The following is a 17806-nucleotide window of genomic DNA, read 5'->3' on the forward strand; positions in this document are numbered from 1 at the left end:
AACAGCAGAGGGAATTCACTGGCAGCTGATGATCTTTGGAGCAGTGTTAACAGCTGCTCAGTTATCCATGTGGTCTGCAGAGCGGCATGCCATGGAAGAGAGCATCCCTTGCTCTGCTAGTTTTAATTGCCCTCCATTAGTGGAAATGAAGAGCAGCATTTGGGCCACAATGCTAGCCAGTCCTGGTAAGTTCTGCTCCTCTCTTTGTCTCCGGTTTAAGGTGGCTTCCATGGAAGTTCTGACACAACAAGGTACTTGAAGAGGATCCTACATGTACACACTGCACTTACTTTCCTATTCAGCTGTCTTATGGTGTATCATTAAAAACAAAAACAATCAAACAAACACACAAACACACAAACAAACAAACAAACAACAGCTCTGCATGAAGTCTCAGGTCCATAACTAAACCCCAGTTTCAACTTTCTGAATTTTTTTGTTCAATTCAATTTTTAAAAGCTGTGTGGTTTGCTTACTGGAATTACCCTAATTAACCTTCTGGTCAGGGGCTAAAGAGAGTGAATCATTTTAATCAATTAAACCTTTAATTTAGAGCTTCTACTTCCTGCTGTTAATCTTGAACACCATGGGATATTGATTACCTCAATTATTTTGTCAATAATGCATGCACAATTACATAAAAGTTCAGTAAAAGCTATTAGACATAATGCATAAGCAAGTCATGCAACTGTCCAAAGAAAAACTCTTAGTGCTCAAAATTGTAAAGTAGTGATATAAAATGATATCTGAGCAAGCAATACAATGCTTAAGAGAAATTTTTTTGTATTTGCCCACAGGAAATGGATTACAGCATAACGCTATTTGATCATCCTGGGCAAGAACTGCTTAAGTCAGAATCTGAATGTAAAGGTCACTAAAGATATGCAATAGCTTAAAAATGCAGTTATCATACTGGACCTAGTATTTACATAATATGTGCATACAAAGCTTTAAATCATCATGAGATTTCTGAGCAATACCCATCATTCACAGAAGTTTAATAGAGCATGAAATCTGCAAAAAGCAATTTCTTTTTCAAACACCACATTACCTTTTTTATGAACCAAACAACCCACAAGTGACCAGAAAAAAAAAAAGTTTTCTTTAAATTCTCTCAGACCGTGGAGGGAGACTAGGACACATTCTGAATAAGAAAAGTGGCCAGACCCAGCTAAAGGTAATCCTATTAAAGACAACAGAGTTAAATGAGTAAGAAGAGAAAGGTTTAGTGCCATGTGTGATCACTGCAAAACTGTCTGGTTATTATATATGCCAGTACACATGAAGATATAATGTGGTCATACTAGATCACCTCAATAGTCTATCAAGTCTAATATCCTGTCTCTGGAAACTGCTTACACCTGATGGTCACAGAAAGATAAAGGAAAAACAATGCCCCTGGATGACTTGGCAATGCTGTTCATAGGCAGAGAGCAGGCGTGATTCCTTCGTGAACCCTGCAGCCATCAGCCTACATGCTGAAGCATGAAATTTCTTTAACCCTTGCTCAACATATCAAGTTGGAAACAAGAATCATGAAAGGTTTCAGAGTAGCAGCCGTGTTAGTCTGTATCCGCAAAAAGAACAGGAGTACTTGTGGCACCTTAGAGACTAACAAATTTATTAGAGCATAAGCTTTCGTGGACTACAGCCCACTTCTTCGGATGCATATATATACAAGGTGCCACAAGTACTCCTGTTCTTTTTAAGAATCATGAAGTCATCCAGCCTGTTTTACACCACAGGTCTCCTTAGAGTGCCAAATTTTTAATGAAAATTTCAGGTGAGTCAGACCACAGGGCTCCTCACATTGAATTAAATATAGAGTTGCACAGGACAAAGTTTTGCTTGTTCTACAAAAAAAATGAATACTTTACAATTTGATTGTAAGCTCCTTGGGGTAGGGATTGTCTCTTAATGTGTGTTTGTAAAGCACCTACAGAGATCCATTGTATTCGGGATGTCTACATTGCCATAAGAAAACCATAGCACTGAGTCTCAGAGGCCAGGTCAGCTGACTCGGGCTGCAGGACCATAAAATTTCAGTGTAGACAGTTGGGCTAGGGCTGAAGCCCAAGTTCTGAGACTCTCCCCTCTCATAGGGTCTCTTAGCTCAGGCTCCATCCTGAGCTCAAATGTATAGACTGCAATTTTGCAGCCTGAGCCCCACAGGCCTGAGTCAATTGACTCGAGCCAGCCACCTCTTAACAGTGACTCGAGCCAGCCACCTCATTACAATGTAGACGTATCGTAAGGCTGACTGAGCCTTTGAGCATTACCATCTTACAAATAATACACTGTTCTACTTTGCAGACCTTTGTAGAATTGTACTTGCAAATCTAATAAACAAAGTCTCACTAAAGAGCCTCAGTTTGTACATCAGAACTCTATGGAAGTGCTCTATCTCTCAAAAGGAAAAAAACAACAACAGTGAATGTGTAAGCCATAAAGGGCCTCTTCTCTATCAGAGATGAAAATTCCTTTCTTTCAAAACAACTTTATGGAGTCATTTAAACATCAAATTGCACATTTTATTTATCCCCATTAGATTATCATTTCAAGTTCAGGATACTACTTTGGAAGATCCTCCTAGTATGTCTCTGACATGGTCTTATAAAAATCTCTCCATGTTTCACTTAATATAACTTTGGAAGGATCTCAAGACATAATAAAAAAAGCAACATTAGAGCCTTAATGATTTGCAGACTGATACTCTTATCATGAAGTCTAATTTAAAAAACCACCTTCATATAAATGATTATTTAAATGCAAAATAAAATGTAAAACAATGAAGCCTTGATAATATGAATGCAAGTGAGAGGAAACACAAAATGACTATTCATGTGTTTAAAGGTTAAAAGGAAGTTTCTGTCTTTGGAGAAAATGCAAATATTAATTTGGGGGAATGATTCTAAACGTCACATTCATATATGTCAGGTTTCAGAGTAGCAGCCATGTTAGTCTGTATCCGCAAAAAGAAGAACAGGAAGGAGGGGGAATGGTTAATTTCTCCTTGTTTTAAAATCCAAGGGGTTTGGATCTGTATTCACCAGGGAATTGGTGAAGGTTTTTCAAGGTTTCCCAGGAATGGAATCCATTGAAATGGTGGCAGCAGAACCAGAGCTAAGCTGGTAGTTAAGCTTAGAAGTTTTCATGCAGGCCCCTACATTTGTACCCTAAAGTTCAAAGTGGGGATCCAGCCTGTTCTTCTTTATTCATATATGTGTACTCCAAGCTTTTTGTGGTCCTTAATGGAAGTCAGCACACTATATTCAAGGGCAAGGATATGAAATCTATAAGAATCCTGATATGTTGCAAAACAAGGATCACAAAAGTAATGGATATACAATTAGCACCATACTGTAAAATAAAGTACCTGAACAGACAATACCACTTTTTGCAGTTAGAACATAAGAATGGCCATACTGGGTCAGACCAAAGGTTCATCTAGCTCAGTATCCTGTCTTTTGACAGTGGCCAATACTAGGTGCCCCAGGGGGAATGAACAGAACATGTAATCATCAAGTGATCCATCCCCTGTCACCCATTCCCAGCTTCTGGCAAACAGAGGCTAGGCACACCATCCCCCGTCCATCCTAGCTAATGGCCATTGAGTTCAGCCTTGCCTATCTTTCTTTCATCAAAAGTTAAAACTTGATCTCCTCTGATTGTTTCAAACACTGATGTAAAATATACCATGTCTAACAGATTATTTAGCTGGTGTATACAATAAATTAGATGTTTTTCACAAACATCCTCACCCCCCGCCTTTTTTTTTTTAAACAAACAAGCAGAGTATTTGGGCATACATATTCTGTTTACTTTTTACCATGGAGCTAGCAGCAATCTTCTACATGTTTTCATGCTATTTCTTTCACTTCTGCAGTAGCTGAGGACTCCATTAATTATCACATTTTTTTTATTAGACAGTATCTTATGGAGACTTGTGCTTAAGCGTAGCAAAAAATATAGTTATACAGATGACAAGTTCAGCCTCCACATAAGAGAGTTTTAGGAGTGTTGCTTCTGGAATGTGTCTTCTCAGGAGAGCACAAATCATCACACAATTCTCATAGGGTTTGAAATAAAAATGAATGGAACAAAAATAAAAATAGAATTGTCATGTACTAAATGTTCCTCAAAACTATTATACTATAATATACAAATTATAGTGACTACATGAAGTGGCAATCAGTGGTTCTGTATTTGTTTCAAGCTATTACTGAAGTCAGACAAGGTAACTATACAAACCTTTTCATATACACTAACCTTGCAAAGTGGTTAGGAGTCTGTGCGGGTGGGGATGGGGGGGAAGGTACAGATTTTACTTCATGTTTTCACATTATAGGTTTGCCACTGGGAAATGTGGAACTGAAATTTAGGCATAAATTTTATTTTTATAAAATCAGTCTTCAAGATTAATCTTTGCCTATCAACTTCTACCACTGCCATAACATACAAATTGTTCTGCTTGAAATACATAGACCAGATACATAGTGTGGTGATAACTTTTGAGATTTATCTCTAAACATGAAAGAGATGGTACTTTTTTCAGAGGCATAAATTGTATTTAGTACTAAACCTTATTGCAATTTTTGTTTTAAAAGCCAGAAAAGCCTGCCTATTAGGAAATCTAGAAGGATATTTACTCTAAATTTAATCAATATATATCTGTATGCTACCTGTCAATCAGGCACATGAAGCCAAATTAATCCCTCATGTCACTTTGTGGAAGTCAGTGGAGTTGGATCAGGGATGAATCAGACCCAGGACTTTTAGTTTTTGTTTTCATTAGATGAACTTTCATTTTTATTCATACTGTAAATGAGAACAATGAATAATGACGACTTCCATACCTGCTGCAGGGGTGCAGCTAGAAGTCCAAATGAATGGGGTGATTAATCCCCTCCACCCCAAAAACTGACTTCAGAGTAATGATTTGAAAGAGATTTAACAGATTTTCTGAAACATCACAGAAGCTGAAGTCCCATACTTTTCTAAATACTGGGTCTCAGAAATAGGGTAATCCTAACAGATTTAAAATTGTTGGCCTAAATTTTCAAAACTGACTAGTGATTTTTGGTGACTCAGTTATAGGTTACCAATTTAAGATACAATAAAGGGACCTGATTTTCAGAAGGTAAGTGCACAGTGTTTTCAAAAAATTAGGCCCCTTCAAGGTGCCTCAAGTTGGCCACCCAAAATGTAAGCACCCTAATCACTAGTCCCTTTTGAGAATGTAAGTTATTACTACTACAACAGTTGTTTGTTAACTGAATCTGGACTTACTTTAAAGGATTTATTATGTTATGTATTTATTCATTCAGATTTATACACGTTAAATGAAGATCACCTAGCCATATGTTCCAGGCACACTAGAGACAACCCGAAAATTCAACAAAATCAGTGCCCAAATGTAATTAAAGAATAGCAGTACAATTCAAAACAACCCACCAACAGCAACCAGGCAATCCAATACCAAATTTACCTCCCCCTCTAACAATTGTCCTCCTATTCTCAACTGGCTGAAGAAAAAAAAAGACCAAGTTTGCCATCTGAAGGTAGTCCAAAGTTAACCTCTTTGGACAAGAAGGTGAGTGAACTGTAAAGCAATTTTCATGGAAAGCACTATGCTACAGCAGCTCTTTCTCAGGTCTACTAGTGAGACTTCAGCTCAAACATCTCATCTGATCTCCGCCGTGGTGGTCTGGTAGACAGGCAGGTTCTAAGCTGTTTAGGGCTGTATAATCAAAATAGACACCTTAAACAACACCTGGAAACCTACAAGTCACTAGTGAAGTTCATGGAACATGGGTTAAATATGTTCACAGCAAGGTATTGCACTTAATAGATGAGCTGAAATATTCCATCAACTCCAGTTCATGGTTTTAAGGTGTATCCCTATGTGCATCATGGTAATCTAATCTTAAAATGATAGACATGAATGACAGTTACAACGTCCACATCCAAGAAGCGCACACAATTTTATCTGGTTGAAAAAAAAATAGTCTCCTAGCTCCACTGGACACATACATTGCTTTTAACAACAACTACTTTTAAGCTTTTAGTTATTCTGACTAGTTGGCTGTTTTTGATGGCCCAAAAGGCTCTCCGTTCAGGACAAAACAGGGAACATTTTGAAAGAAGCTCAGGTTTTTCACATCTGCCAGACAGACTCTTTTGTAGTACACCATTTCTGGAGATGGAATCTAACTGTTTCTCATGAAATATCAATCCTTTTTGTCCTCCACAGTCTGGCCCAATAGAGAACATGAAGTACTTTTATTGCATTCTGTGTGCCAAAAGCTTCCCACCCATGCTTTGAATTCACCTTATTTTTCAGTAATTCCTCCTTATGATAATAAAAGTGTTCATGAAGGTGGAAAAGAAAAGTTACTAAGCTAAAACACCCCAAATGTTTACCTTTGAACAGACTCAACGAGCGGACATTTATTACCAAACAAATAGCTTTATCAACAAATGCAATCCATTATGAAAATAATACATATACCATAAACCCTTTTAGAGTTTACTAGAGCTTTTTTCTATCTACTGGAAATTTTAGTTATGAGTTCCATTGTGCCAAGGACAGACCAGTGTTTTACAGACACTTACCCTCTGACAGCATGAATAAGTCTCAGTGATGGATAGGCGGTTCGCACTTTCAATTTATTCTTAAGGATTAATGCATTAACCCACTCCACATGCTTCTCTCCGCCTTTCACCATGAAAGCAGGGATCCAAAGGACACTGTCATTCAGCATGGATAGTCTATGCACAAATTTTTCTCTGTCACTCTCATTCCGAAAGCCTCCAAATGCTCTTTGTACAACTGATGGATTCATGGTAATAAAATCAGATTTAGTTCCCACATCTGCAGCAAACTCCACCACAGGGGCTAGATTGCACCTGAAGAGGAAAAAATTAATGGACAAATGAAAATAAATATGAACCATTAACTTAGATAAGGGTATGCATGAAGGAAAAGCTGAAAATGAACATGTAAAACTGTTTCAAACTAGGTGAGCTAAAAAGTACCAATGGTAATCTGCATGATATTACTTAGTGCTGTATAAAGCCTGGATGTTCCCAGCATGTTCTAAAAAAGGTATTAAGTGTAATCAACTCAGTGAAGAAGATACTGTATAATACATTTAAAATTCATATAATTAGTGTTCAAACAGAATGTGTCAATACGTAGACAAGTGCTTAACAACAATATGTCTCTTACAGTTATTGTTATTTTCACTAATGTGCATTTGTTTAACCTATCTTGATTAAATTCCTTGGAAACAGCTCAAGCTCTTAAAGGTAGTCATGCCAATCAAGTAAAATTCATTTATTTTTGTTATCCATTACGTAGTTTGTACAGCATAGCATTTCATACCAATCACAAATAACTGTCAGAAAAATCGAACTGGTTTGGGTTTGTTTCATTGTCAGTAAAGCTGGCTGAAAAATTCTGACAATCACGATTTGGATTTTTCATTTTTCATTTTTCATCTAAGTTTCAAGTTTTGACCAAAAGAGTGACTTTTTTTGTGAAAATTATGTCCCGTTTTTAGACCAGCGGAAGTTGTCAGTGACCCCTTGCTTTCTCCAATTTTAAGCTTGTTCAGATCTTTTCCACCAACATGTAACTTCTAATAATCACCAACTAAGCAAAAAGAGACCAGTCTCTTAAAGTTTTACTGTAACATATTGGCCACTAAGCTCATCATTAGTAACACATCCACATATTATACACCTGATAATATTTAAAATCTGTTCTAGAATAAATTGCATTTAAAACTTTTAATATATAAAATATATCTCCAGAAGAATATGATAATCTATTTACTGCATATACGCACAGGACAAACAAGTATCAACATAGGTAGGGTTTTTCTTACTCATTTCTTTGTTTCTGCAGTTGTTGCCTTGCAACAAAATCTTCCTACTCTTCCACTGAGTAATCATTTTGTTTGTGAAAAAAATGGGATGTAATTTTAGCAAAAATTGTCAGAAAATTTAATGTAGTGACTATTCTATGCTGCTCATCAGAATCATAAATGTGCCCCTTCAAAACATTGAATTTATCCTCACAACACTGCCGTCCCAGTCTAGTGCTTTAATCACAAGAACTGCCTTCCTCTCAATAATTCTCAAACAGGGTAAGTTTAAATGAAGAAAGTTAAGTGTGAAGTAGGAGTTGAAGTGGAAAAACATATTGGGTCCACTTCATATCTGTGTTGTAACTCAAATAAAGTAACTAGAGTTTGTACAGGTGCCAGCACAATGGCTAATTCTGAATGTGATCCTTGGCACTACTATAATATAAATAATAGTTATTATAACAGAGGTTAATTCATTTCCCAAGAAACAAGATTTGCAATGCAAATTCTATTACCTGCACATAATAATCATCCATGTGATTCTGCACAAGTGCTAGAATCACATGGATGTAAAGGATATGGTGCTGACATTTTTTTTATGTAAAACTGCACTGACACAAATTTGGCCAATATGTCTTTAAGACAAACCTCTTCTGATCTGGCAACTACAGTACTGTTTAGGTAGCATCATCTCTCTTCAATTACAAAGGTTTTCTGCTGTTAGAAAATGGTGCCTAAATGTAATTTCCCCATAAACCTGAAAAATAATTATATGAGAAACATACCTAATGCAAAATGTTATGTTTTATAATGGTATACTTTTTTGACCTAATATATCTGGCAGTACATGTTTTATAACAGGCAGCATCATGAGATATTTCAACCCTGAGTTAGAAAAGGTAATAAGCCAGCCCAAATTCACTCCTTGGTAATTGAGGTGTCCCTGCATTGTTATTAAACACCTTAAGCAATTTTTTTCAAACCTTGGTGCCTCATTATATGGATAGAGGAATTTAAATAAGTGGTTTTATTGTTAGACATGCCGTGTATCTTCAATATTGATGCTTGGTCCTCTGAGAATCTAGTCAGTTATTTTAGGTACATAATTATGAATTTAAGAGAATCATTTTAGATACTCAGTTTGAAAAACTTTTGTGATAGTAAAAGTAAGACAATGCTCTGTGAAACTCTAATTTCATGGAAGTACCTCAATGTTGCTATGCTAGTGCAGTGCCTACACTATTATTATTTTGGTAGAATACCAGTGTAATACTAGCTGTTACAGCAATATAGAATTGTGTTAGGAGAATGAACAATACTACCTTGGGAGCAGCTGATTGCTTTATAATAGTATTATCAGACTTTGCTCACTTCCCACCTATTTAACAGATTTTTTTCCCCTCCAAAAATGTGGCTTACAGAACAGAAGATAGCAGTACTTAATGTTTTCTCAATAGCTTAATAGCTTATAGCCCAGTCTAGAAGCAATGCAAAATCTTGCAAAATCCGTAAATTAAAAATAGCACCTTCTTCACAAAGCAGCTTATAGTACAATTGTTTCTGCCATTCTAACTGACCCATCCAAGACTGACTTAGAACAACGCTTCCTTAGCTCTCGTCCCCTAACGCCCCTACTCTACTTGCGCTACATTGATGACATCTTCATCATCTGGACCCATGGAAAAGAAGCCCTTGAGGAATTCCACGATGATTTCAATAATTTCCATCCCACCATCAACTTCAGCCTAGATCAATCCACACAAGCAGTCCATTTCCTGGACACTACTGTGCTAATAAGTGATGGTCACATAAATACCACCCTATACCGGAAACCTACTGACCGCTACACTTACCTACATGCCTCCAGCTTCCATCCAGGACACACCACACGATCCATTGTCTACAGCCAAGCTCTAAGATATAACCACATTTGCTCCAATCCCTCAGACAGAGACAAGCACCTACAAGATCTCTATCAAGCATTCTTAAAACTACAATACCCACCTGCTGAAGTGAAAAAACAGATTGACAGAGCCAGACGAGTACCCAGAAGTCACCTCCTACAAGACGGGCCCAACAAAGAAAATAACAGAACACCACTAGCTGTCACCTTCAGCCCCCAACTAAAACCTCTCCAGCGCATCATCAAAGATCTACAACCTATCCTGAAAGATGATCCCTCACTCTCACAGATCTTGGGAGACAGACCTGTCCTCGCTTACAGACAACCCCCCAACCTAAAGCAAATACTCACCAGCAACCACACATCACTGAACAAAAACACTGACCCAGGAACCTATCCTTGTAACAAAGCCCGATGCCAACTCTGTCCACATATCTATTCAAGTGACATCATCATAGGACCTAATCACATCAGCCGTACCATCAGGGGCTCATTCACTTGCACATCTACAAATGTGATATGCCATCATGTGCCAGCAATGCCCCTCTGCCATGTACATTGGCCAAACCGGACAGTCTCTACGCAAAAGAATTAATGGACACAAATCTGACATCAGGAATCATAATACTCAAAAACCAGTGGGAGAACACTTTAACCTGTCTGGTCATTCAATGACAGACCTGCGGGTGGCTATCTTACAACAGAAAAACTTCAAAAACAGACTCCAACGAGAGACTGCTGAGCTGGAATTGATATGCAAACTAGATACAATCAATTTAGGATTGAATAACGACTGGGAATGGCTGAGCCATTACAAACATTGAATCTATCTCCCCTTGTAAGTATTCTCACTCTTCTTATCAAACTGTCTGTACTGGGCTAGCTTGATTATCACTTCAAAAAAATTTTTTCCTCTTAATTGGCCTCTCAGAGTTGGTAAGACAACTCCCATCTGTTCATGCTCTCTGTATGTGTATATATATATATATATATATCCTCAATATATGTTCCATTCTATGCATCCGAAGAAGTGGGTTGTAGCCCACGAAAGCTTATGCTCTAATAAATTTGTTAGTCTCCAAGGTGCCACAAGTACTCCTGTTCTTTTTGCGGATACAGACTAACACGGCTGCTATGTTCACAATAGTCATCAACTGTATTTTTGACACCACACTGCCACTACCAATCAACTTATATTTTCATAGGATTCTTGGAAATCTGATATTAAGATGCCTTTCAGAATCTATTTTTTTAAATACTTTGGACACATGCACATACAACAATAATGTGGGGTCACAGAGAGCGAGAACACACTACATCAGATATCTGTATGTGCCTTTCTGAAGGTTTCAGAGTAGCATACTTAAAAATAGATACGTTTCTGTAAAATTGGATGTGAATGATTTCCATAGAGATCTTCAGCACTTGCATACATTATGCTTTGGTTTCTGAAAAAATTATTAGCATTTTAGAGACTTAGTTGTTACATTATCAGCAAAATGTTCTTCTTTCTTCGTGCAACTGGGATTTTTCTTGGAATTCAGCACTGCATTTTCTGAATGATAACTACCTATGTCTAAATGCATTTATATCTGGTATTAGACTTCACATATATTCTGCATTTCATTATATCTTTTTCTAGATCATAAACTAGTTACATTGCACTTTTCCACCCTCAAGAATCCACAATCAGGTAATTTTTTATTCTTTTTGGAAGGCTCAGATTCTAAAGCTTTTAGTTGTTGTAGTTTCCATTTAGGACTTCATGTTTTCAGATACACATACATGAACCTTATAAAACCAGCCACTGCCCTTGCACACAGATCTAAGTATATGTAGATAACGTCCTATATCTGTTTTCAAACCCTTTTTTGAGTCTCTAAGGGCTTGTCTATACTTACGCGCTGGTTCGGCGGCAGGCAATCGAACTTCTGGGTTCGATTTATCGCGTCTTGTCTGGACGCGATAAATCGAACCCAGAAGTGCTTGCCATCGACTCCGGTAATCCTGCTCAGCGAGAGGAGTACGCGGAGTCGACGGAGGAGCCTGCCTGCCGCGTCTGGACCACGGTAAGTTCGAACTAAGGTACGTCGACTTCAGCTACGTTATTCACGTAGCTGAAGTTGCGTACCTTAGTTCGAATTGGGGGGTTAGTGTAGACCAGGCCTAATGCACCACCTTTGTGATGTATCATGCTTGCAATACTGTACTTAAATAAACATACGGTTTTCTTAGTTGACATCAATTGTTTTCTACTGTCTATTCTGTTTCAGGACAGCATCCTGATTCAGGAAAGCAGTAAACATGTGTTTAATTTTGAGCATGGGCTCAAGACTTACTGAAGTCAATGGACTTAAGCAGATGCTTAAAGAAAAGCACAAGTTTAATGCATACCAGAATACAAATACATGGAAGAAAATACTTGATTGCCTTCCTGAATCGGGACCTCAGATGAATGGCATGGGAAAAAGGAATAGTATCTGAATTAGAATGTCATATTTTAATCACATATTCAATTTTTAACCATATTTCAAACTACCACAGCTTTTTGCCCAACTAATTCATTTCTATCATGCTGTCAGTTCAATTCACTAAAAAGGTATGCATCTTACTCCACTTATTGTTTATTTAACCCTAATGCATTGCACCCAACCCCATTGCAGGGTACTGCTGTGATACACCAAACTCCTTTATAGGTCTGGGAGCATGTTCTGTGTAACATGAGCTCATAGACCAGCACTGAAAGTGCTCCAAGCACAAGGATCAATAGGTTTTATTCCTCAGTGAATCCTTATTAACACTTATGTATTCTGAGGAAGTAACTGAAGAGTACTTTACTAGAGCTGCCAGAAATAAAGGGAGAGGAATAAGGTCAACCCAGCCATTCCTCACCCAGTCCTTGGGGCAGTCTAAGAGAGGGGTATAAAGAGTAACCATGTCTTGTTGGGACCTCTTCACATCATAATCCTCCCAACCATATGTACTGTAGTCCCATGTCAAATACTTTCAGGCCATCATCCTGTATCTTGCAACTGCTGCTTCCTGTGCAGCTCCCGACAGCCACAGGTAAGAATTTGCTTCCTTGCCCAGCTCTCAGGCTGCCTGCTACCCAGCCTTTACCTCAAAGCCCTCAACTGCTGACTTTGGCCTACTACTCCTGCTCACACACAGGCACAGCCTCTTATGCCCTCCTGAGCCTGTTCCCCTCTGCTTTCAGAATAGGGTGACCAGATAGTGAGTGTGAAAAATCGGGTCAGGGGGTGGGAGGTAATAGGCGCCTATACAAGACAAAGCCACGATTATCGGGACTGTTCCTATAAAATCAGGACATCTGGTCACCCTACCTCAGGAACTCTCTTCCTTTTCTGTACTGGAGGGATTACAGAACAATAGAAATGTAGGGCTGGATGGGACCTCCAGGGATCATCTTGTGCACCCCGCACACTGAGGCAGGATTAAGTTTACCTAGGCCATCCCTGACAGATGTTTATATGGAGCTTTCTACTGGCCGGCGTTGAACTGCATAACACGATGTGTTCCATTCGCTAGAGCCTTTCACTGCAGCTCAGCCGGGAAGAAGGTGGCTACCCAGTAATAAGCCAGCTGATTCATTACAATATTTTCCAGTACTGGACATTAAATGACAAGCTTCAAATTAAACTTTAATTTCTCCTGTTAATAAAAGGCTATTGCAGAAGTGTCCCTGCTACCACTCAGCCAGATTGAACAAGGGAGAATAAATACTACAGGGGTATTTACTGGGCTATTTCCTGCCCACCTATCCCAATATTGTTTTCTTCCTACTGCACTACTGTTTAAAATACCACTCTCAAAAACAATTCTCTCCCAGATCTCAGCAACTTCCTTTAAGCTTCAGAAGCACATGACTATCTTAACAAAAACAATATCACAACTACTTAAGTCAACCTGCAAGAGAGCAAGCCTAACTCATCAATGCCAAGGAGGACAGACTTGAATATAGGAAATCCCTGAAGTCACGTACTGAAGTTGGGAACATGAAAACAGGACAGAAATATCAGTTATATCCTACATTGAAGACAGACTTCAGGAAGCAGGTGAGTGGCTCTACATATGAGCATCGACAAAACTTCATCACATCCTGCGGAAATTTGCAAGGCTACAGCACAGTATTCACAAATTCCTTACTGCAGCTTATTTTTAAAGGGACTGCAATGTAAACAGGGATTGCCCTGGTAACAAGAATGTTACAAAAAAAAGAGGTTTTTTATTTAGTTCTTTGTTTTTTATCCATTAAATTTCACTTTGGGAAATGGTTCTGGTCTTTGAGATTGAAAGAATAAATATTTGTATATGGAAAAAACAGCTTAGCAGCTTTAGCTCCTTGTTTTCCCCTTGCACTGACTAGTTTTATCCCGCAGTTCTTAGAAAGATTCTTCTTGGTCTGATGGTGCAGAAAGTTTAACTATAATGGTCTTTATCTGGGGGAAAAAGTAAACAGGCGGGGAAGGGAAGGGTCATAATACATGTGTTCACTAGTATCCACTCCATTGAATACAAGGCAACACACCTGGATTCCACAGCTCACTACTCTTCCTATTGGATGAACTAAGACAATATCCAAAATCCTAACTAAGCTTGTTCACCATCCCATAAAAAGGATATCCAGGAAATTACTGGCCCATAAGTCTAACCTTAACATCATATAAAAAAAAATAGAGTGAATAATAAGGATTCAAGAACCTAGTAAGGAGGATAAATAAGTAGCAAGAAGATAGTTAAGGTAAGGAGTAAGCTCAGGTTCAAGTCAAACTAAACCGCGCGCGTGTGTGTGTGTGTATTTATGACAAACATAGTGGACATAATATATGGAGATATTAAAAAACAGTTCCACGTGGAGTCTCAATTAGAAAGCAAAAATGTGGTTTGGATAAAAGTACTCATGTAAAAATATGCAAAAAGTAGAAGGATGGATACAGATCTGGCTGGAGGAGAGTAATTATTAATGGCCATGTGTAACAGTATCTTGAAGCATTCAACAAGGGTCAGTGTTGTATCCATTATTACTTAGTATCTTCATAAGTGACCTAGAGCAGTGGTTCTCAACCAGGGGTATTCCTGGGGGTATGCAGAGGTTTTCCAAGGGGTACATCAACTCATCTAGCTATTTGCCAAGTTTTACAACAGGCTACATAAAAAGCACTAGCAAAGTCGGTACAAACTAAAATTTCATATTATGACCTGTTTATACTATATACTATATCAGTGTTTCTCAATCTGGGTGTGGCAACCCACGGGGGAGATGTCACAGGATGTGTTTGGGGGGGTCGCAAGTTCAGGACTGCCATTAGGAGGTGGCAAGCATGTGCCCATTGAAGCTAAGATATATGCTGAAGCCCAAGCCCCACCACCTGTGGCTCAAGCCAAAGCCCGGGCCCCACTGCTCAGGGCTGAAATCAGACTCCTGAAAGGGGAACAGTAATCTGGAAAGGTTGATAACCATTGACTTAGAGGAAGGAGTAGAGAGGACAGTGATCAGATTTGCTGATAAAATGATAGATGGACTAGCACAATGAACAAGTAAATTCAGTAGCCTGTAAAAAAAAAGTAGAGTAACAGACAGAAATTAAGATGACAAGATTTAATAGATAAATTGTGAGTTGGTTCACTTGGGGAGAAAAAATATTCTAATGTATAAAATGTCTGTTTCCTTGGTAGGAAACAATACTCCATTGGGGGTGACATGAAAGAATAAATTGAACATGAGCATGCAATGTGATGCTGTCACCACAAAAGGAAACAAAGTACTGAAATACACTGCATGTCATTTGGGAACCTATATAATGAACCACATCTTGAGATGTACAGACTACAGGTTATGTGCATACACACAAAGTGCTTAAACCCTTGATCCTCCTGCAGCACTGTCCAGGAAAAGTCCCCCTATACCATGTCAGAACAGCCTGAGGACTGCTCTTAGTAAACTTAAGATCTAGAGGCCAAAGGAGTTAACAATGCTGCCAAAGATTAACATTGCACATACTTCTTTTCCTTTGGCCATGCCCCCGTGACCTACATCATGAGAGGATCTACATTCTTACAGAGAAATTATCCATGCTGGGCTCATTATGCTGGTTTTATGGCCCAATTAAGCCTGTCGCACAGTGAAGTTGCAGAACTGAATAACCTTATAAAGAAGGTATTGCAATCACATTCATGGAAGCCACAGCCAAATACAGATTTTATTATTCCACAGTGATGCAGTGGAATGGGCTAGATGACCCAAATGTACATATCCAACTGTAGTATTTATGGGACAAATCCTGCATTCCTTGCTTAGACAAATTCCAATGTAAAGCAACAGGTAAAAACTGAGTAAGGACCTCAGGATTTGGCCCTATACATTTTAAGTGTGTTGATCCATTGCCTAATCTGTGCAATTTGTAGAATACAGGCTTCTTGGTTGAAATAGAAGCATTTGGCAACTGTTGCTGGCATCAAGCAGAACCTGCACAGAACACTGCTGTGAAAGTGTTTCCTCTTTCAGCAAACCATTCCTTGTGGATCAAAGGATAATATGCCCACCATAACTCGAGGTGTACTCTGGAAGCCAAAATATTAAGATTAACCCGTTGTTGGAAAATTGATATGTAATCATGTCACCTAAACTCTGTAGATGGGCCTAAACTGGCATCAAGAACCCCCAAAGTCTTCCCCCTCACAGTCTGCAAACTTTGGTAATGCAGATACAAGTCCTGATCTCTAAAATGGACCAAAACTGGAACCCTGAATCCAGATGCCCCTGAACTTTTAGAATGTATCTAAATCTGGAACTGAACTTCAAGGCTCACAAAACAAAAAACAAAGGCAAGGATAGCACAGAACCTAACAGAGAGATTAATACCTGCTAATCTGTCTATTTACAGAAAGCACATCACTATGATGTCTGCGTACTTAATAGAAAACAGCTTCACTGCCTTGCATTTGGACTACATAGAGCATGAAGCAAAAAAAAGGAGAGACCATAAGAACGGCCATACTGGGTCAGACCAATGGTTCATTTAGCCTATATCCTGTCTTCCAATAGTGGCCAATGTCAGGTGCTTCAGAGGGAATGAACAGAACAGGCAATCATCGAATGATCATCCCCTGTCACCCACTCCCAGTTCCTGGCAGTCAGAGACTACAGACGCCCAGAGCATGGGGTTGCATCCCTGACCATCTTGTCCAATAGCCTTCATGGACTTATCCTCCATGAACTTATCAAATTCTTTTTTGAACCCCGTTATAGTTTTGGCCTTCACAACATCCCTTGGCAAGGAGTTCCTCAGCTTGACTGCGTGCTGCGTGAAAAACTATTTTTTTGTGTTGTTTTAAACCTGCTGCCTATTAATTTGATTGGGTGACCCCTGATTATGTGAATGAATAAATAGCATTTCCTTATTCATCTTCTCCATACCATTCATGATTTTATAGACCTCAGTGATCTCTACCCCTTATTTGTCTCTTTTCCAAGCTGAAAAGCCCCAGTGTTTTTAATCTCACCTCATATGGAAGCTGTTTCACACCCTTAATCATTTTTGTTGCCCTTCTCTGTACCTTTTTTAATTCTAATATATCTTTCTTGAGATGGGATGACCATAACTTCATGCAGTATTCAAGGTGTGGGTGTACCCTGGATTTATATAGTGGCCTTATGATATTATCTATCCTTTTCCTAATGGTTCCTAATATTGTTAGCTTTTTCAACAGCCACTGCACATTGAGCAGATGTTTTCAGAAAACTATCCACGAAGACGCCAAGATCCCTTTTTTGAGTGGTAACAACTAATTTAGATCCCATAATTTTGTATGTATGTAAAACAGCATCCCACCTAATGTGCAATATTTTGCATTTGTTAACAACTGGATTTCATTTGCCATTTTGTTGCCCAGTCACCCAGTTTTGTGAGATTCCCTTGTAACTCTTCACAGTCTGCTTTGGACTAGTTTTGTATTGTCTGCAATTTTTGCCATCTCACTGTTCAGCTCTTTTTCCAGATCATTTATT

General features: G+C 38.6%; 1 protein-coding gene across 1 annotated transcript in view; it reads right to left on the reverse strand.

The window, feature by feature from the left end:
• The window catches only part of ST8SIA4 (ST8 alpha-N-acetyl-neuraminide alpha-2,8-sialyltransferase 4), an 85139-nt gene that overhangs the window by 30924 nt on the left and 36409 nt on the right, over positions 1–17806 (reverse strand). Inside the window, exon 4 of the mRNA XM_034774294.1 lies at positions 6616–6909. Within this exon, the coding sequence (XP_034630185.1) occupies positions 6616–6909 (294 nt within the window). The remainder of the gene's footprint in view (positions 1–6615; positions 6910–17806) is intronic.

The sequence above is a fragment of the Trachemys scripta genome, chromosome 6, assembly GCF_013100865.1.
Source record: "Trachemys scripta elegans isolate TJP31775 chromosome 6, CAS_Tse_1.0, whole genome shotgun sequence".
Lineage (NCBI taxonomy): Eukaryota > Metazoa > Chordata > Testudines > Emydidae > Trachemys > Trachemys scripta.